This window comes from Nerophis ophidion, linkage group LG11 (assembly GCF_033978795.1).
Source record: "Nerophis ophidion isolate RoL-2023_Sa linkage group LG11, RoL_Noph_v1.0, whole genome shotgun sequence".
Classification (NCBI taxonomy): domain Eukaryota; kingdom Metazoa; phylum Chordata; class Actinopteri; order Syngnathiformes; family Syngnathidae; genus Nerophis; species Nerophis ophidion.
This window is the reverse complement of record NC_084621.1, coordinates 50463127-50486058: the sequence shown is the minus strand read 5'-3', so window position 1 is coordinate 50486058 and position 22932 is coordinate 50463127. Positions and strand designations below refer to the sequence as shown.

Genomic DNA, 22932 nt, shown 5'->3' with positions numbered 1-22932 from the left:
AATTTTTAAATGTTTTTTTTTTATAAATTGACTTTTCATCCATCCATTTTCTACCGTTTTTTCAAAAGCATGACATTATCTCAAAGAAAAAGCAAAAAATAATTTACACCTGCATGACATTATCTAAAAGCTTACTGGCAAGTACCTCCATTGATCATTTAAGGTGACAACATTTTGCCTTTGAAATTTGACTTTTCTCCTAGTCTCAAAGAAGATCAACATGCAGAACAAACACACAACAATAAAAAGGCATTTAAAATGTTTATTAAAAAAATAGAAAAACATAAGACTTAAAAAAGAGAATACATCTATAAGTCAGTCATTTACACATCCTTAATTACATAGATACAAGCTGGGGATTTGGTTTGGTGTATAAACATGTAACCATTCGCTGATTATCTTAACAAAAGGCTGCACTTAAGCCAAAACTGCCCTTTCAGTATCAAGTCTGAGTCCATCAGTTAGGATGAACTTGATGCTGAAACAGCATTGCAAATGGTTGTTTTGTTTAAGGCTCAATTTTAAACCAAACAACATCCTTGACCTAACCATCATATGGATCGCTTTTAAGTGATGTAGAGTTGCCTGGCATACTTTTAGAGAGGAAAAAAGGCCGACGGGCTAAGTAGCATGTAAACTGACTGGTGCCATAATGCTCACATTAACTAAATTTGAAATGTTTGTCTATGCATGGCAGAATTTGGTCGTTCAAGCAGGCAGTGGGCCCTTTTGTTTCAGACTTAAAGCAGACATAAGGCAGAACGTAAGCACTTAGCTGGTAGAAGTAGCACCAAAAAGTTTTGAAATGACAAAAAAGATGCTGAAGTCAACATTCCAAAGAATGACAACAACAAAACAAAACTCAAACATATGTGACAGATTAAAAATGAGAACTAGCGGTGACAATAAATATCTGGACAAGCGGTTGGTAAGTGATTGTAGTGTGATGGTAAACAGGAGATTTTTGGCACATTTTTTATGTAGCTATAGCATAGCACCCCCTCAGTTGCACAGCGGAACTTTCCTTCAAGGCCCTTAAAATCCTTATATTGCATGGGGTCACGGGAGGGAAGAAAAAATAAGTGGGTGTGGGAGGACAAAATACTAGAAAGAAAAAAACTAAAATGTGAAATAAATTAAATAAAAGCAACTTAATATTGCACATGAATGCAACTAAAATAAAGTGCCAATGTGAATGAAAGAAAAAATCCCTCAGTGACAAATACGAGCGAACAAAAGAAACGTTCCACACACAAAAATAAACGTTCAGTACATTCAAACAAGTCATCACAGTTTAAGCACTTAAGACGAGGTCTGCTTTTGTGCCGTCACACCGAACATATCTAGTCAGCATTGTGCTGCATAGCTAGAAAGGTAGTGCATCGCTTCAGTTGAGGAAAAAAAAAAAAAAAAACGGCGTTCGAGCTGTGAGAACGCAGCGAAAGGAATGATGCATTCAGTGTAACAACACAGTCAGGAAAAAAGCAGATCCAAAAAAAGGCCCAATTGGAGTGTAGAAGGGCTAAGCTTTAGGGGCTCATTCAGTACAATGGCACATGACTTTGCTTTCTGAGTAGTTTCATGGTAGTCACACTGGTAAAGACCCCGAATGGGTTGGCAATTCCTCAAATAGTGCTGGTGTGCTTCAGAAGTGTGAGAGTTTTTGAGGGCCAAAACCACGCAGAAGAAGACATTTGTAACATTGTCTTGTGCTTGCAGTAGAGAAGCACAGATTGAGCACTTTAAACGTTTAGAGACCGTTTGAATTGTCTTACCGGGTGAAGGTTTGTTCCAAGACAAACTGAAAGCCACAGAAAGGTCTTGAAACAGCAGTAGAACATATTCAGTGGTTCAGTCCTTCATCTGCCCTGATTCAGAGCTGGGAGATTGTCCTTCTTTCTGCGTCGCCAGGTGTTGCGGTTATATTGCTGCTGGTTCCTCAGGCCAGGCGCTGCGTTGTGGCCTTGAGGAACAAACCGCCGCTGGGGACTGAAGCTACCTTGGGAGGGACTTTGACCACGTGGGCCACTGCCTTGGTTGTGCTTAAAGCCAAATTTGTGAGGCTCAAAAAAGTCTTGGGAGTCTAGTCTCACAGTGTACATGTGCTGGTGCTGCCCTCCCATCTGGGGGTGGTAGAGTCGGTGTAGGGGACTGGGTAGGGGGCTTGTGGGGTTGGAGTGCTGGGAGGCCACTGCTTGTGTCATGTTGCGGTGCACCATAGTGATGGATGGTAGATTCTCATGGTAGAACTGGCAATCAGACAGATGATATGGTTAAGGTTTATGGAAGGGACACCTAAAACTGAAAAGAAAGGCATAAAATGTAACCTAAACTCTTTTCCCTTGTTGCAAATCTAGGGGGACAACAATAACGGATTTGATTTGAATAGTGCTTTTCTAGACACTCAAAGCGCTTCACAGAGAACTGAGAACCCATCGTATATTCACCATACATTCACACACTGATGTTAAGGTACATTTGTAGCCACAGCTGACCTGGGTAGACTGACGGAAACGTGGCTGATAATTCGCACCTACAGCCCCTCTGACCACCACCAAACATTCATACACCAGTGTGAGTGGCACTGGGAGAAAGGTGGGTGAACTGTCTTGCCAAAGAACACAACAACTGTTACTACAATGGCAGAAGCTGGAATCGAAACTAGAACCCTTATGTTGATGGCACGGGTGTTCTATCATCTGATCCACGGCGCCCCATGTTATACGATTAGTTAAAAAATATGTATATATTTTCTGTCATGCCTTTTGACGTCCCTGGAACTGAATTGCTCTGGACAACCTGATACACTAGTACCGGACTAAGCTTGTAATTCAAATCAGCCTAGCCCTTTGAAAATGTTTTGAAACAATTTAATTGGTGCCCTCAAACTAGCACCAGTTTAACAGCTAACATGCCTTTTAAAAATAGAAAAACTTTTTAATGGGAACTATTGTTTGAAAATCAGTACAACAGAAAATACTACAAACCACTACAATACTTTTATGAAATAATGTAATATTATTGTACACCATCTTCTTGGGGATAGGACTAATGTGGTGTCTCCATTATTATATTCTAATGAGGTCTGCTGTGTGGACTTTGCTTTGAAGCTAAAGCTAAATATCTGTTTCGGAAAGGTGCAGATTGACAGCGCTACAGTCAAGCTGCTACACGATGGAACATTATTATATTGGTTTGTTATTCTGATTTAGTTGTTGTCTTTCTCTCAAATGTTCTCAGTTCCGGTGGCTACAGGGCAGGATTGTGTCGATCTCTGGTGTGTGCTGTAGACAGTCGCTACCAGCGCCAAGAACACTCGTGACTCAAATTATGCTCGCAACTTAAAGCCTAACAAAAAGCAAAAAGACCACTCAAATCTCAAAATACTCGTAATTTGAGGTACCACCATATGTATTAATTTGTACAAACCACTGGCACTAGTTGTTGCCAGCAGCATTCTGCATGTATTTATCAAACAAGCTCAACAAAATGTACACAATTGTCTGGAATGTGTTTTTTTATGGACTTCAAAACACATTCAACACTTCTCAAGTTGTTTGGTTGCATGGATTTCGCTGCCAGAGATTTAGGCAGCACACACACTAGTGTGCTCATTCCCTGTTTCTTACCTAATTCATGGTAAACCCAAAACTTGCTTTCCTTGCCTACTCTGTTTTCCTTTTTTTTTCCCTTGTCAGAAACTTATCTGTACAGTTCTAGGTTGAAAAGGCAGCCAGTTGATTAGTAGGAGCCTTGCTGCCACCTAGCTGTAAGTTTGTGTAACTTTTAAGCATCGATAAAGAAAAGACACTAATACTAAAATTTGTCCCCGCCTCTCTTTCCTTCCCTGACACCCTATTATAATACTACTAAGTTACAAAGAGTTTAAGATGTGTAAATAAAACCCCAACCTGAGGTGTGGTATGCATGAAGCCTGTTGGCTGTGTTGCCATCTGCATTAGGGAGTGGACTGATGCCAGGTTGAGAGAGTGGAGATGGATTGCATCATTGTTGCTTAGAGGAAGGTCAGACTCCTGGAAAAGAAAATAAAAATACCGATTTAAGTAAGGAGGAGGAAATAATGATCATTTGCAACAAAAACTGAACAGAGCTTTCAGTAAGTTGAACTCTGCAAAATAATGATTCACAAATAAGACAAAACCCATCAGTTGGTCTTACAATGTCACTTCCAGAGGAGGAAGACGAGTTTGAGCATGGGGATGATGACGAATGGTGCTTCGGGCTGTTGAGGAAGACTGGAGATGGTGAGAGGCAGTCTGCGCTGAGGGGGGAGGCTGTGTCTCGCTGATCCTCCACAGAAACCAGCATCAGCCTGGCAAAGTCCTGCTCACAGGTCTTTACATCTGAAAGCCAACATAAAACTGCTCAGGCAATACTCAAAACCATCTGGCAGAATAACTCTCGTGCAGTAAGTGTATTATGAAAATAAATCATCAGGGGTTACCAAAACCACATAAACTTGACTGAAAGGTTTGACATTTTAATAGACAGTATTGCAGGCTGTAAATCAACTACACACCAGGATTCTCCTGGTTGACATACTGCTTAGCTCCCCACTTCTTTACGGTCCAGTCTCTGTAGGCCAGCACTTCTGGGCAAACCTTGATAATTCGTCCCAAAGTACTGCAAGAGAGTGGGTATTGTTCATCTTTCACACAAACCAACCAACAAAAACACTGTGTTATTGGCCATACAAAAAATATTCTAGTGAAAATGGATGCCCAACCTTTCATACTCTTTGTTGGGGTATGCCCGAGCAAGAGGGGAGACACCATGACTGAGCACCATGTAAGCAAAGTCAAACACCTGTTTCACTTGCAAGACACCATATGAACTTCGGCCGACATCGTTACCTGTACACAATAACCACCACCAATAAATAAGATAAAGCCGGCAACAATGTAGCCCTAAACAAGTCCTGACCTGGCTGAATTGGGTCTTCAATACAGAGCATGGATGACCGGTTTCCATTTCCCATGGCATTGAGCATCTCTTCCTTCGACAAGTATGCCCCATCGTTCACTCGGATGCCCGTCTTCATGTAGTTGAAATCGCGGCCGTACAGCTCGAAGAACTCAATCAGCAGGATGCCCAAGTTGATGTTGGAACGCCGCGTGTCAATGCGAGGGTGCAACTGTGATGGACAAAATAGGGAAAGCTCAACTGTAACTTTGTGACAAACTTCCATCTCATTCATTTTCTACCGCTTTTACTGTTCAGGTTCACAAATGAGCGAGAGATTAATACAGCTAGTAAAAAGCAGGGTGCACCGTGGACTGGTTGTCAGCCAGGGGCATTTATAAACAAAAAACTGTCATCATGCTTCCAACATCCACCTCAAAACAAAATAGCAGTTAAGTTGCTTTCTTGTAACCAGCTGGTTTTTTTATAGATTACGTACAAGAACTGTGACTACCAGATACAGTTTTTGAGCATCCTTTGAGAAAAAGATAAAGAAACATTGATATTGGCATGTAGTGCTGCCACGCAAACCCCAAAAGGAACATTTTCAAAATCACGACGAGATTTCATGCAATTAAATGAATTTCTACACTAAATTTTATCTTTACATTTATTCTCATCTACCAACCTCTTTTGTCTGTCTTATTGACACTTGCATTACATGTCCATGTAATGTACCACATCCATCCATCCATTTTTTCTACCGCTTATTCCCTTTGGGGTCGCGGGGGGCACTGGTGCCTATCTCAGCTACAACCGGGCAGAAGGAGGGGTACACCCAGGAAAAGTCACCACCTCATCACAGGGCCAACACAGATAGACAGACAACACTCACACACTAGGGCCAATTTAGTGTTGCCAATCAACCTATCCCCAGGTGCATGTCTTTGGAAGTGGGAGGAAGCCGGAGTACCCGGAGGGAACCCACGCATTCACGGGGAGAACATGCAAACTCCACACAGAAAGATCCCGAGCCCGGGATTGAACCCTGACTACTCAGGACCTTTGTATTGTGAGGCAGACGCACTAACCCCCCTGCCACCGTGAATCCTGTACCACATAATTTTTTGATTTTTTAGTACATGATTTACTGACATTATCATCATTGAAGATGTAATGTAAAATGATATAACATTTACGCAAAGAACTAGACAACATTTACCATTTGGCAACTCTTGTAGCCACGCCATCCATCATCTTCCGCTTATCCGAGGTCGGGTCGCGGGGGCAACAGCCTAAGCAGGGAAACCCAGACTTCCCTCTCCCCAGCCACTTCATCTAGCTCTTCCCGGGGGATCCCAAGGCGTTCCCAGGCCAGCCGGGAGACATAGTATTCCCAACGTGTCCTGGGTCTTCCCCGTGGCCTCCTACCGGTTGCACGTGCCCTAAACACCTCCCTAGGGAGGCGTTCGGGTGGCATCCTGACCAGATGCCCGAACCACCTCATCTGGCTCCTCTCGATGTGAAGGAGCAGCGGCTTTACTTTGAGTCCCTCCCGGATGGCAGAGCTTCTCACCCTATCTCTAAGGGAGAGCCCCGCCACACGGCGGAGGAAACTCATTTCGGCCGCTTGTACCCGTGATCTTATCCTTTCGGTCATGACCCAAAGCTCATGACCATAGGTGAGGATGGGAACGTAGATCGACCGGTAAATTGAGAGCTTTGGCTTCCGGCTCAGCTCCTTCTTCACCACAACGGATCGGTACAACGTCCGCATTACTGAAGACGCCGCTGTCGATCTCACGATCCACCTGTCGATCCACGCCCCCTCAGATAATATACTTCCGATGTTTGTGACCTCTGTTTACAATCAGTCACGTCAAAAATATACTTTTTCCCTGAACGTGTTACGCAGGGTTCATATAGTGGTACGCCAACGAATCAATTAAATATTCCAACACTGTTACTATTCAAACTGTGTGAAATGTTACAGTAGACAAAAATTTTAAATATACATGTTAAATAAAACCTCTGCCTTGGTTTTAATACTTACCCCTACTGTATTTTAATTTTGGTAATTATGGTGGCTCTTGGAGGGCCAAGTGTTTTCTGAGGTGGTACTTGGTGAAAAAAGAGAGAAAACCCCTGCTGTAAAACTACAACTGGTTAGGGACTAAGAGTTTTCAGACTGTAACCATCCAAATATGATCAGCAGCAAAATAGACAGCAGTCAACGTTGTGGCTCGAAGAACGAATGGAACCGAAAGCACGTAAGCTAGCTAGATAATCCTTACTATGCTAACTAGCAAGCTTGTTTTGGTGCTCCTGAGATCGTCTGTGTCCTGCAACTCTGTGTGATGTTTAGGCAAGAAGAACAGCGAGTACCTTGCAACTTAAGCGAGCGTTCAATTGGTTTTTGAATCATATTTTTTTTTTTTTTTTTTTTTAAACACGGGAGTGATATTTTGATACAAAAATGAATGTTTAACTGGGCGGCAAAATTGTGTGCTTCTTTCTTGCATTTTGAAAAAAAATGTTATGTGTGAGCCAGTGACGTGCGGTCGAAGGGCGGAAGCACACCAGTCATGAAAAGGAAATAAACATTTATATTTGTCTACTGATGTGTGTCATGAATGTATTTGTGTAGGATTTCAAATCTAACATTTTAGGAAACATTTACTAAAATGTGCACATTCCACAAGCAAATAATGGTCAGAAACCAGGGGAGGCAGTGGTGACCATCACCTCTGAATGTCCAATCATCCATCAAGCCATTCTCTACCGCTTGTCCCGTTTGGGGTCGTGGAATCTTAGCTGCAATCGGGCGGAAGGTGGAACGGGCCAATTTAGTGTTGTCAATCAACATATCCCCATGTGCATGTCTTTGGAGGTGGGAGGAAGCCGGAGTACCCGTAGGGAACCCACGCAATCACGGAGAGAACATGCAAACTCCACACTGAAAGACCCGAGCACAGGATCGAACCCGGGACCTTATCACTCAAACTTTGTTGTGTGGCATGTGCTTGTTTCTTAGCATGGTGGCAGATACAATCCAGAAAGATGTATTGTATGCCTTGACTCTCTACAGCCTGTAATTTGTGACATCAATCTTGCTGATCGGTAATAAACTGCTGTGGAAAGTCATAATGTGGAGCACACATGGGGCGTAAATGTGATGCCAAACAAGCCAGTGCTTCACCAGGCATAAAACTTTTGCATGTCACTGGGCCGATAACAAATTTTGCTCGATGATATATTGACCTACAAATTGCAGATAAAGGATATTAATGCAATAATTTTTTGTGACCAAATTTGGGGAAAAAAGCACTTTTGATGTTCAATATCTTTTTAAGTTACATTTTTGCAAACCGAAATTAGTCCATTTTACTTTTTGTTTTATTTAGGATAGCAAAAAAAGGTATTTCCCTTCCAAATACAGTACAGTGGTAAATTATTTTACAATAATGACAAATAACTTTATACTAGACGAAGTGGCTGGAGATAGGGAAGTCTGGGCTTCCCTGCTTAGGCTGCTGCCCCCGCGACCCGACCTCGGATAAGCGGAAGATGATGGATGGATGGATGGATATAAACACTGTTTAATTTTTATGGATTATTTTATTGAGCATGATGTAGACAGAAGCTCCGAGTTTGTCAGCTTAAAGCCAAATATTTTTTTTAAGTCAATCATCGCATGTTTTAATGTGTGGGACCTTGGGACACAAATATGTTGCTTGAGAGTCTAAAAGTAACATGTCTTCCTTCACTAATTATTTTTTGCATTTTGATGTATAAAATATAAACATCGCAAATTGAATTGCAATTTTGGAGAGAAAAATCGAATTTAGATTTTTTCCTCAAAATCGCATAGTCCTATTTCACACCCTTCTTTTCTTTTTGTTATAGCACAAGCCCGTGCTGCTACTAAAACTGATGAAAAGCGTGAATGTTCTTGAAGCATGTACATTGCGATTTACCTACACTGGAAAACTTACCGACTTAATTTTCACTTATCGAAGGTTAATTGACTTATCCAATAACGGCCCAGCCCTACATGTCACTGATATGAATATGTACTTGCAGCAGTGTTACTTTTTAACAGCAGTTAGTAAGTTTTTCATATTAATGTCTTTAGTTGTAGTCAAACGTTATTCATTTAAATGGATTCAGTTTTAGTTGAATATATTTCACAACATTTTAGTTGGCCAGCATTAAAGTACATTTTAGTCAAATAAACTTTCATGAATAAAATATAAAGTATATTCAAAGGCCTACTGAAACCCACTACTACCGACCACGCAGTCTGATAGTTTATATATCAATGATGATATAGAAGCCTCTATATGCCTTTTTAGTTTACTAAATTGCAATTTTAAATTTCCCGCGAGTTTCTTGTTGAAAACGTTGCGGAATGATGACGCGTACGCGTGACGTCACGTGTTGGAGGGGACATATTAGCGCAGCACCAAACACGGCTAAAAGTCGTCTCTGTTTATGGCGTAATTACACAGTATTTTGGACATCTGTGTTGCTGAATCTTTTGCAATTTGTTCATTTAATAATGGAGACTATAAAGAACAATGCTGTTGGTGGAAAGTGGTGGATTGCAGCTGTCTCTAGCACAGAGACACAGACGGTGTTTCTTTGTTTGTTGTGAAGCAGAGCGGTCAAGCGAACATGTTTTCTCTACGTCAACCAGCATGTCTTTGGATGGGAAAACTGTGATATTAAGTCTTACCGGAGAAATCAGTGGATTATGGGACTTCCTCCTGCAGTAGCTGTCAAAAAAGGCAGGTGTGAGCTTGGCTCCTCGGCTTCTCTCTGAGACACTGCGTGTTCACCGCAACCATCCGACCTCGAGGTATGTCTTTAGAATCTCACTAAAACACTATTAAAACAATAAACAGATAAGGGATCTTCCAGAATGATCCTAGTAAATGTGTCTAATTACATCTGAAACGCTCACACTGCCGCCGTCCAGAGCTTTTTTTTTTTCCTAGTCCTTCACTAACAATATCCTAATTCACGAATCTTTCATCCTCGCTCAAATTAATGGGGAAATTGTCGCTTTCTCGGTCCAAATTGCTCTTACTGCTGGTGGCTCCCATTATAAACAATGTGAATATGTGTGGAGCCCTGCAACTCGTGACGTCACGCGCACATACTTCCGGTAAAGGCAGGGCTTTTCTATTAGCGACCAAAAGTTGCGAAATTTATCGTCGATGTTCTCTAATAAATCCTTTCAGCAAAAATATGGCAATACCGCGAAATGATCAAGTATCACACATAGAATGGACCTGCTATTCCCGTTTAAATAAGAAAATCTCATTTCAGTAGGCCTTTAAGGTGTCCTTGAAAGCACCTTTATTTAAGGTGACCTGCAAACCATTTGTTAAACACAGAAACAGCATGCGCTTATGGTCAGGAATGATGTGGTTATAACTTTTTTGTTCACATGTCAATGTCAGAAAAAATCTTTAAAAAGACCCTTTTTAAATTTTTCATCATAACAAAGTCCTCAAATGTTATCATGGTTTGCTGTAGAGATGGGAATATTTGGGCACCTCACGATTTGTTTACAATTCAGGAGTTATGATTCGACTAAAAATCGATAATGGATGCATCTTTAATTTATGTATATTAATGCAGTTCTACATTTCTTTTCGTTTGACTAAATAAGTATTTCTCTCTTGCAACTTAAAAAAAAGTGCCTTCGTAAAAAGAAACTGTTAAATTAATTCCCATATTTATTAAATCAATGAAAATGTGAACGTAAGAGCCCTAAAATAAAGGAGCAGGTTGGACCTCTCGGGGAGGTGGCTCGCTGCAGTCAGCCAAATTTTAGACGTTTACTAATCCATTTTATCATCGCCCATGTCCGAATTGTAATGCATCTAAAAATCGATTATTTCCCCAACCTCTAGTTTGCTGTAGAATCAGAGTTATGGCATAAAAGGGGCGGCATGGCGTAGTGGGTAGAGCGGCGGTACCAGAAACCTGAGGGTTGCAGGTCCACTGCCCGCATATTGACATCCAAATCACTCCTGTTTTGTCCTTGAGCAGGACACTTCACCCTTGCCCCCGGTGCCGCTCACACTGGTGAATGAATGATGAATGAATGATAAGTGTTGGTCAGAGGGGCCGTAGGCGCAAACTGGCAGCCACGCTTTCGTCAGTCTACCCCAGGGCAGCTGAGGCTACAGATGTAGCTTACCACCACCAGGTGTGAATGAATGATGGGTTCCCACTTCTCTGGGAGTGTTTTGAGTATCTAATAATAGAAAAACGCGATATAAATCTAATCCATTATTATTATTATTATTATTATAAAAGAGTTGTATATATAGTGTTTTGGCATTGTTGTGGTACACTGTCATCTGAGCTCCTCTGTAACGTCAATAATTTGCCAGAACAACCATTGTGTCATTCTAAATCTCTTAATTAGCGCAGCAAAGGAGTTTAAATTTAGCAAGTCATACCAGTAGTTTCTATAGTAAAAATAATATGGTAGTATTAGCATAGGCCAACTTACAGTTGTGTAGAAGTCACAATGACTCGCCTGTTGATGGAGTCAGAAGTGAAATGTGGTCTTCTTCTCTTTCTCACAAGTGTACACATATTAAAATGTGAAACTTGTTGAATAGATATAGTATTGTTTTGGCTGTGAAAAATCCAACTTCCTTAACTTACCTAAAAACCTCATATGCCGTTAAAGAGCTGTGGTTAGATATAATCCGAATTTGTCCCACCCATATACAAGACCAAAAATAGGTCCCTGATAACTCAGACCCAAATTATTAGTCAATTAAATTACTACTGACCTGTAGGAAACTGATGGCCATCAGTATAAGACTGTAGGAACTGATGCCTCCAGTAAAGACTTCATTCAGATCCCTCTGGAGTAGGAATTGCTTTAAAACGAAGATCAGTGGTGGCAGAACAGTGTATTTCTACAAAACAGGCAGACATTGCACGTGAACAACCATGACAACATTGAAGCGGTAAAAAGATTTTACCTTAAGGTAGCTCTTAATGAACTGTGCTGCTTTTACAGCAGTCTCCACATTGAAGCTGATGTCAACTTTGACCTTTGTTTCATGGTCAGTCAGCTTGATGATGGGCACCTGGAGAGACAGCTGGAATCAATGCACCTCTATTCACCGTAATTACCCAAACAAACAAAATCCCATGCTGGACCAGGTGACGCACAGTAGCTTTGTCAAGGACTTTAATGGGATACGGTCCTGACACGTTGTGTCTTTTCAGTGCTTGCTCCAGTTCCTGCAGTGGTGGATGGTCCCACTTGCCAAACACGACAAGGTCAATGTCACTGACAACACCAAAAAGATAAAATTAAACTTTTTTTAAGAATGGTGCAAAATCAAGACTGAATTTGTTGATTTGAACAACACTGTGCAAACCCTACAATGATTATGACTATAGCTTCAACATATTTTGTAAACCACAGCATAATCCACAAACATCTTATCATATCAAGCCAAAACAAAAATCTGACAAGTTATGCCAAAAGCTAACATTACCTGGTTGGAAGGTAGAGTCCTGTACTGAAGCTGCCAAATATCTCCACCTAGGGAAGACACATTTACCAAACACTTAAGACTCATAGAAAATGAAACCTAAGCAAAATTGAGGGGAGAAAGGACAAATAAATGCAACAAGACGTTAGACCCACAACTAACACACACACACACACACACACACACACACTGAAAATAGCAAACCAAAAGAGACATGATATATTTTTATATCATCAGTGACTGGTGTGTGAGTTGACTTACTATAAAAAGGAGCTGCATCCTACCAATTGATCTGATGAACCATGCTCGAGGGTGCAAAAATATTAACTTCATTGCAAGTTTATTTTAAAGATGGTATTTTTGTGTTAATATTCTAACTTGAAAGTGAGTGATTAGGCTGATCACTATTAAGATGCACATTTATTGAATAGCTAGGAACTGCTTATTATTGTTTGTTTTAAAATACTGGAGATGAAAACAAAGGGGTATAAAAGGCAGGGAAAAAACATTTCTCTAAAAAAGGCAAGACTACTAGTTTAAAATTTTAAGTTAAAGTACCACTGATAGTCACAAACACTAGGTGTGGTGAAATTATCCTCTGCATTTGACCCATCCCCATTTCACCCACTGGGAGCTGAGGGGAGCAGTGAGCAGCAGCGGTGGCTGCGCTCAGGAATCATTTTGGTGATTTAACCCCGAATTCTAACCCTTGATGCTGAGTGCCAAGCAAGGAGGCAATTGGTCTTATTTTTATAGTCTTTGGTATGACTCTTCATAGTCTTTTAGATGACTCTTACCAGGCAAGTTTTCTAAATATTTGTATTAAAACATTACATATGAAAACAAATTAACTAGAATAGTTATCTGTAGTTTGTAAGTTATATGCAATTATGATTCCCCCACAAAAGATGAAAATCATCTCCACGGGGCTGAAAACAAACCAGAAGACTATGCCAGTAGGTTGTATCCTGTCACGTGACTTTTGAAAATAAATAAACGATATGGTGGGCCACCAAACCAATAAGGCTGCTTTGCAGCGCACAGAGTGGAACTATCGGAGTAGACAAGAGGCCTAGATCTTACCATTAAAAGCAGATATGACCAAAAAAAAAATCTAACTATGCAATAAAATAGAAAAGAAAACAAAAAAAATATTTGTTGAATTATTCCAAGAATTATCAGTTGGCCATGTTATCAGACATGTCGAACGATCTGGTGGTCCAGACATCATTTTACACAACAAAACAGAAAAAAAACTTGGAAAAGCATGGCAGTCTACAACTTCTTTGTGTGTGGCTAGGCCAAGGAAATTAATATCGAAACGTTCCCGGATAAACCATGCATCGTTTTTTCTCGGGTAAAGTAGGATTTCATGATTCAACTTTTACAGCCATGTTTGTTGCACGCGTCGTATAGGAGTGCGCGTGTTTTTACCCATCTTTATCAAATTATAACTATAGATCTCTGTTTTGTAGGTGCTGAAATTGTCATGTATGATTTCTGCCTTTGGTAAAACCTCAAGTCTTTAGATTTTGCTCACAGTTTTTTTTTTTTTTTTTGTTTCGACTCGCTTAGTTGGGGCTTTACAAAACACCCATAGCAAAAATACTTTTTAATAACTCCAAAACAACATAAAATACAAATAATATCAAGATAATAGCTAAATGGGAATTACTAAACAGTATAAGTATATCAAACAAACCTTTAACGAAGTGATCCCTGCAAACTTGTGCGTTTTTCGACTCGATCTGCTCCCTTGGAATGGAGGGCATGTCACTTTTGTCGTTTGTTGCAAATCTTGCACCCGTTCGCCCTTCTTGATTACCTTTCGAGGAGGTCTGAATAAACTTTTATCCTTTTCCCCTTTTCAAACGGTTCCGACAGCCTAAAACAACGCAAGCATGGGGCATTTTTCTTCGAAAGTCAAAAAGCCGACCTCAAACGCTGAGAATAGCCACTCGCTGGCCCACCACTTTGAGTCTCACATATTTATTAATGAGCTAGACATGACATCAGGTGAATGCAACCTATTGTGGCCAAATAGTTTATACAACAGCTCAGGATTGACAACACAATGAAGCAATAATTCAAATACGGTAAATGGTAATCATTAGAGGTGAAACAATTCCTCGAGTACTTCGATTTAAAAATATATTCAAAGAATATTCGCTGCCTGTGGGCCTCGTTTAGTTGTTTTTATTACGAACTCGTTTAATAAACAGTAATCAAAGCTCATGTTTCGCACGATCCGTTTAAGTGTTTCGCAGCGCGTTTACGTCACAGATCATACGAACCCTGCACTGCCCAGTCATTTAAATATACTTGAGGTAGGAAAACGTTTTCGCCGATATAACTCACAATGGCAGACGCCGCAGAAAGAAGTGGACAACAGCCATAGCAAAACAAGGGAATTAAGAAGCGACAAAAGTTGTCTAAGGTGTGGGAACATTTCACAGTAAAATGGAAGGAAAACTCAGTAGTATGCAAACATTGCAAAGTGGAGCTCGCATACCACAATACCGCAAGTTTGATGCTGCAGCACCTGTCGAGAAAGCATCCGATTGAGGGACATCCAGAGGTGAAATAAGTCATCTATTATCAAATGTAAACGCAAAAGTTATGTTAGTAAAATAAATGTTATTCATTATGATGATTAGGATGTGTTCTCTCACTCCCGCAAAGTAATCAAATGCCGCCAAAAAGTGTTGAAAACTATCAACGCTATCCGAGCTGTCGTGCTCATGTAGTCTTTCATTAATAAACGTGCGAAAGCAGTCGTGCAAAACTATTCAAGTCATGCAACTATATGCTAATTGGATAGCTTGCACTTTCACTTACTACAGTCTCTGTAGAATTTAAGAATCCTATTCAATCCTATTTAAGTCATGCAACCACATGCTACTTGGATAGCTTGCACTTTCACTCACTAGTCTCTGTAGAATGTAAGAATCCCTAATCCTTGTTCACAGTGGTAGCACTTGTGTGCCAAGTTCATGTCAGCCATATTGGTTCTCAATGAGGTTGCACATTTTAAATACGAAAGGCACTACCTAATCCACGTTTTATGTTTGACATAGTGAAAACTGTTCTTGTTTTATTTTTGATACTAAGAATATATTTTAATTTGAACTTTCTCAAAGAATACTAATTTTTAACTATTCGTATTTATATTTGTCTTTTCATCTCAAAGATGTTACGTTGGCAAAATGAACATTGATTACTATTTTTCATGTAGTGGATGCAATGAATTGTATTGCATTCTTAAAATTTAAAACTGTTATAGTCATTATTAAGTAGTTTGCCTTTTTATGTTGTTTATGTATTGTTAGCAGTTTGAAAGCAGCTCAGCGGACTTGCGTTGGGAAACCAACATTTAAAAAGCACCGTATAATAATCATCAAAAACGCACGATAGACAAGAACTTTGTTTATGCGGGTAAACCACACAGGGCTGTGAGCGCACCTGTTTTTTTTAGCACAGACAAATTGGCACAATTAACCACGGTCACATTTTAGCTGCACATGTTGGCATTCAATAATGAAAATCAAAAACAGCCGTTTAGGAAAAAAATGACAATTAGGACAAACGCAATAATTGAGAGCACATCTTAACATGTATAATTAAACATTAATTAAGCAAAAATATGATTTATTAATTACTCGATTAATCAATTGGGATATTCAATAGAATACTCAATTACTAATATATTCGATAGCTGCAGCTCTAGTAATCATACATTTCCCAGCTGTAGGCAAAAAAAAGGGATAACCACCAGCGTGTTATCCAAACTCAACTCTTGAAACACAGACACATTTGGATATTCAAATAAATGATTGCATGTTTGTATAAATGATGGATATTTTAGGTTTTGTTAAAAATTATGCTTGCTGTGGATGCTGACCCAAGCACACCTTAGAAAACTGTGAGTCTAATCTCGGTAAAGCTTCATGTGGATACTTTGAGCATGTTGAGCTAATTGGAGACTGTAAATTGCAAATACTAGGTGTGAATGTGAACACTCGTTTTTCTAGATGTGCCTTGTGATTGACTGCCGACCAGTCTAGTCCTATCTGCATGGACTCCAGGTCAACTGTGACCCTAATGAAGATGGATAAAAATTCAAACCGGTGTGCAAGAGGACTAATCATCCGGTTGACAACAGCACAACTAAAAGGAAGCAGATGATCCTATAACCATTTGGTAGGGCAAAACTTGTGACAATACTGCAGTAGCTCACCCGAGCTGTGGGCCACAGTTCCTTGATGATGCTCTCGATCCGTTTCACAACATCTCTTCTCATGGCCTCCTCTTCGGGACACGGTGACATGAAGTTAAAAAAGTCCACTATTTCTTCATGGAGACTAAATGGTAGCACAGAAACATGTGTTATATACAGTTCATTTAAACTACTGTGATTATTTGATTAGCCATAACTTGGAATTGTAAGAAAAAAACCCCACAAAAAACCCTAATTGCATTCCACAGCAGACAAGCCTGTGGATTCACTTGCATATATTAGGTATACCGGAATGATTACAGCAATGAGCTGCATATATGTACAGTGTAGATATTAGTGTATGTCAAACTATATAAGATTAATCACACTTGTGTTTTTAGATTAATCACAGTAAATTACTTGTACAATTTAAAATTAACTTACAAAAATACCTACTTTATTCTGACAGAACAATTTTAAATGTGTTACTTTAATGCATATCATGTATTTGCTAAAAACTTGTACACTATTTTATCTAAAGTTCAGTCGACGTGTATTTTAAAGTGAAATTCGGCAGGGAGGAGAACACCAGTTGAAGTTCCCCCATCTTTGCAATGACTGATATGAACACTAACTGTATAGTAACCTACACTTTTCAATAACCATCCACAGTTAAGGTAAGTGAGCATGTGTGCTCAGAATAAATTGTATGATTAAGCTTTGTTTTTACATGATTAATGCAACCATTTTTTGTGATTAGTTAAACGAGTTAATGGATATTTGACAGCCCTGATATACTGCTGTGCCTCAACTTATGAGCTTAATTGGGTCTGTGAAAAAGCTTTTAACACTTGTATCTCCAATCAACATCTCCCATTGAAATGAATGGAAAACAATTTAAATGGTGCTTGCCACCCCCCACCACAAAATGCACAATTCTAACATGGGGAATGCTTTTTAAAAAGAAACACTAACTTAGATAATATTGTTTGAAAACAATACAATAAAACAGTAGTTTTATAAAGCAATGTCATAATGTACAGAATTTAGCTTAGGGAGTGGACTTCTACAGTACCTCCTTCCAGGTGCTTCTCTGTCCAACACACTATTAGCACTAATTGTATATCTTAATGGATAAACGTCTGCTGTTTGGATATTTTATTATTCTTGGCTGTCATTAGACTCATCAATACGCTTGGATTGCTTCACCAAGTTGACTACATGCTCTATCATGATTTTGATGATTTGTTTAATTCAATGAATATCATCCATTTGTTCTCAGCACTGCCCTTTACACTCACTTTATTTCTTCTCATAGTTGGAAAACATGGTAATGCCAATCTATAGCTATAAATTAATGCTAGCGAGTAAGACCAAATGTTTTGGACATATTTACGGGGTTCACTGTGACATTTAGAATAGAATAGAAAGTAGTTTATTGATCTATTTACTACGCCAACTAGCAGTTAGTATGCTTGCAACTCAAATTTTTGGTTGCAACTTAAGGAATAACAAATGTCAGGGAGACAGATCTTATTTCAAATCCTTTTTAAGTTGAGGTACCACAGTATATATCTGTATATTAGGCTTGGGCGATTTATATTGATTTTATGGATAAATTTGAATTTTGTTTGCCGATGTAAAAAATTTAATAAAAAATTCTCCTTTTGCTACGGCATACTTTTTGCTCCCAGGAACTTCAATAGCTTCCACTCCTATTTCCTTAACAAAGATTCACACACCGAGCAAAAACATGGCTAATGCTAGCACAAAACAGAGCGAGTCGTTTGTTCCCACAAAAAAAAAATTAAGTGTTGTCAGTAGTTTCGTTTTGCACCAACAGGCAAAAAAGGCAGCAGCACAACAAACTAATTCCAGCACCTGAAACCAAAGCCTCCAGCTGAGTGCGGGAAATGAAACTCTTTACAAGGCGAACAAGAACATAAACTCCAGCTAAAAAGCATCTTATTGTGGTGAAATCATTTATACAAAATATGATGTATGATGAGAAAGAGGCACAGTGGTGCCAAGACTTAGTAAACATACAATTAAAAGTCCGTTGTTATCCACTTAATAAAACTATAGTCCTCTAAATGTTTACTAGATTATTCATTTGTATACAATGTACAACACTACAATTTTATTTACATAAGTATTTTATTCAAAACAACAGTTTTAAGTTGGCACATTATTCATTTCAATGTTGGATATCATTATTTATTTGCATGCAATGTTACATTTTTGTTTACAGAACTATTGCCTAACAGAAAAAGGTCTTAATTTAGTTATTTGAAAATGATTCCATAAAAAGTACAATTAAAATCTGGTCTAAATATAACACCATGCAATTCAAAGTGTTGCTACGAGTACGATTCAATGTATGCATTGTCATTCCATTAGTTTTTGATCAATATAAGAAATGTTTATTTTGAATTACCTTTGTTGTTTGTATTCATTGGGTTGGATCAAATTAAATCAGTGTTTTTCAACCATTGTGAAATACAGTCTGGTGTACTGTGGGTGGGAGATTATCTAATTTCATCTATTTGTGTTACAAATATTTTATGCAAACCAGTAATTATAGTCTGCAAATGATGTGTTGTTGTTGAGTGTCGGTGCTGTCTGGAGCTCGGCAGAGTAACCATATCAGTAGGTGGCTAATTGCTTTGTAGATGTCGGAAACAGTGGGAGGCAGCATGCAGGTAAAAATTTGTCTAATGCTTAAACCAAAAATAAACAAAAGGTGAGTGCCCCTAAGAAAAGGCATTGAAGCTTAGGGAAGGCTATGCAGAACGAAACTAAAACTGAACTGACTACAAAGTAAACAAAACAAGGAATGCTGGACGACAGCAAATACTTACTGTGGAGCAAAGACAGCATCCACAATGTACATCCGAACATGACATGAAAATGTCACCACAGAGAAGTATACAAACCAATGAAATGTTTTTGATCGCTAAAATAAAGTAGATGCGGGAAATATCGTTCAAAAGGAAGACATGAAACTGCTGCCGGAAAATACCCAAAAAATAGAAAAAGCCACCAAAATAGGAGCGCAAGACAAGAACTAAAACACTACACACAGAAAAACAGCAAACAACTCAAAATAAGTCACGGCGGGATGTGACAGGTCTTGTCAGTACACTTACTTTGATAGATAGATAGATAGATAGATAGATAGTACTTTATTGATTCCTTCAGGAAAATTAAAAAGAGACGTACTATAGTGATGTATATGGTTGGTTATGGTTTAAAGTCATATCCAACAATCGCGACAACGACTTTTCACTGTCAACAGAGTTTCTTTTTTTTTATTTCTGCTTGTGGTGTGCCTCCGGAGTTTTCCAATGCAACAAATGTGGTTTGGCTCAAAAAAGGTTGAAAAACACTAAATTAGATCATCTCCCACAGCACAAATGCTGGTTTGAATCAGTGGTTCTCAAATGGGGGTAGGCGTACCCCTGGGAGTACTTGAAGGTATGCCAAGGGGTAAATGAGATTTTTTTCTAAATATTCTAAAAATAGCAACAATTCAAAAATCCTTTATAAATATATTTATTGGATAAAACGTCAGCAAAATATGAATGTAAGTTCATCAACTGTGAAAAGAAATGCAACAATGCAATATTCAGTGTTGACAGCTGTATTTTTTTGACATAAATATTTAACATCAATATGTTCAATCTTTAACATATTGGTGTTAAAGATTTAATATTTTTGTGAAGAAATGTTTAGAATCAAGTTCATGAATCCAGATGGATCCCTATTACAATCCCCAAAGAGGGCACTTTAAGTTGATGATTACTTTTCTGTGTAGAAATCTTTATTTATAATTGAATCACTTGTTTATTTTTCAACACATTTTTAGTTATTTTTATATCTTTTTTTCCAAATAGTTTAAGAAAGACCACTACAAATGAGCAATACTTTGCACGGCTATACAATTTAATAAATCAGAAACTGATGACATAGTGCCGTATTTTACTTCTTTATCTCCTTTTTTCAACCAAAAGTGCTCGGATTATGGGGAACCGTATTTTTTGGAGTATAAGTCGCTCCGGAGTGTAAATCGCACCTGCTGAAAATGCATAATAAAAAAGGGAAAAAACATATATAAGTCGGTTGGTAGAGCGGCCGTGCCAGCAACTTGAGGGTTGCAGGTTCGATTCCCGCTTCCGCCATCCTAGTCACTGCCGTTGTGTCCTTGGGCAAGACACTTTACCCACCTGCTCCCAGTGCCACCCACACTGGTTTAAATGTAACTTAGATATTGGGTTTCACTATGTAAAGCGCTTTGAGTCACTAGAGAAAAGCGCTACATAAATATAATTCACTTCACACTTCACTGGAGTATAAGTCGCATTTTTGGGGGAAATTTATTTGATAAAACCCAACACCAAGAATACACATTTGAAAGGCAATTTAAAATAAATAAAGAATAGTGAACAACGAGCTGAATAAGTGTACGCTATATGACGCAGAAATAACCAACTGAGAAGGTGCCTGGTATGTTAACGTGACATATTATGGTAAGAGTCATTCAAATGACTATAACATATAGAACATGCTATACGTTTACCAAACAATCTGTCACCCCTAATTGCTAAATCCGATGAAATCTTATACGTCTAGTCTCTTATGTGAATGAACTAAATAATATCATTTGATATTTTACGGTGATGTGTTAATAATGTCACACATAAGTCGCTCCTGAGTATAAGTTGCACCCCCGGCCAAACTATGAAAAAAACTGCGACTCATAGTCCGAAAAATACGGTACTTGAATTAAAAAAAATGTTCACTGAAAAAAGGTTGAGAACCACTAGTTTAAATGATGGTGCAGGTCTACCTCATACTTTGGACAAGGAGTGCACAAAACCCAAATGAAGTTGAAAATTAGGTCTTTTGTGACCTTTGCACCTACCCGTTGACACCTGGGCTATAGCACCTGGTCTTCCACAGGCTGCAGGAGGAGTCGGCGTGGTGTGCACCGCACCCGCGGGCCAGCAGCGGGTTAAGGCCGTGGAACGTGTTGGCACGATTCAGATACCTCCTGCGGCCCGATGACTGATAATGCTGCTGCTGCTGCTTGATCCCGTGCTGGTTCTTCATCCTGGCGGGGGTGTGGCCGCCGGATGCTTGCGTGCTGCGACAGTGTTGGGGAGCAGCGTGGAGAGGCGCAGCGGGGTGTTGCTGCCTCACGTTCTCGTTTAGCTCGCGTTCGCCGTAGTGTAAAAACCTGCTGGCTTCTTCGACGACGTTCAAATTGTCTATTTGGATGGAAGAGCCGGAGGGAGACGAGCTCTCGGCCTCCGAGTCCAGAGAGGAAGAGGACGGTGACAAGGAACCCTTCCTCCGGGCGCTCCCCCTCTCCCCGCCGCCGTCTCGCTTCGACACTTTCCCGAAGACGGCGGCACCAAGCGGCGGCGCTACACTTTTACAGTACTCGCTGTTAGATCCCGCCGGGACGTTTGACGTTACATGGCCACGGGGGTACTGAGCGCGGTTGTCGATGGCGGAACTATCGGCGAGTCCCTGAGACGTCTTCCAAATGTGCATCCAGAGGGAGCTGGCAGGTCCTTTCTGTTCCGGCTGGATCCAAGCAGTCCTGTGATCCATTGGGCGAGAGTTTGACCGACAACCGCTCAACGGGAACAAATTGACAAGCAAAAAGGCAAATGTAACACTTTTGACCAACGACTGTTTTCCTACCGCTCTGGTTTACTTGTTATCCTCGGAGTACTTCATGTCCGGTAACTGGTGTGGTTTTTAAAAAACGGCTTTCCCAACTCCGTTCCCCATGTAAGCAAAAAATGGCGCACCCACTCTCTTCGCCAACTACGCATGTGCGAGGGATTTAAATGTTTGAACACCCCCTCGACACGGTGAGGTGCGTCAAGCTAATATGTCGCACACATTCCACCGGAAGTTAAATGTAGATCGGTCATTTTGAAAATGTTTGCAAAAATCTTCGATATCTTTCAGAAATATTTAGAACAAAATATTCACGGATGAATCATCCTCGTCAACGACAACGTTTCTTATGGAGGCTTTTTAAATTATTGTAAAAGCGGGTTTTACTTTGAAGGTCAAAACTGAATCGGGGTGCGAAAGCAGAAACCAGAAAAACCCAACGCATGATCAAGTAGTAGTGGTACCAAAAACTTGCTATACTCTACTGTATTTCTTTCTTTCTTTCCTTAGTTTGCTGTATTTCTTGTGGTACAATTGCTGAGATAACAGTACTCTCGCACA

At 39.7% G+C, this 22932-nt stretch overlaps 1 protein-coding gene across 1 annotated transcript; it reads right to left on the bottom strand.

Annotated features, from left to right (window-relative positions):
* Positions 1-248: 248 nt before the first annotated feature.
* On the bottom strand, positions 249-22546 carry LOC133562222 (terminal nucleotidyltransferase 4A-like). Its single transcript, XM_061916199.1, has 12 exons — positions 21602-22546; positions 16699-16822; positions 12465-12511; positions 12133-12253; positions 11940-12047; positions 11745-11873; positions 4945-5155; positions 4748-4874; positions 4541-4644; positions 4180-4364; positions 3912-4034; positions 249-2249 (listed from the first exon to the last, which is right to left on the bottom strand). Exons 1-12 carry the CDS (start codon positions 22294-22296, stop codon positions 1860-1862), a joined length of 2364 nt encoding a protein of 787 aa, XP_061772183.1. The 5' UTR covers positions 22297-22546; the 3' UTR covers positions 249-1859.
* Between the last annotated feature and the right edge of the window lie 386 nt (positions 22547-22932).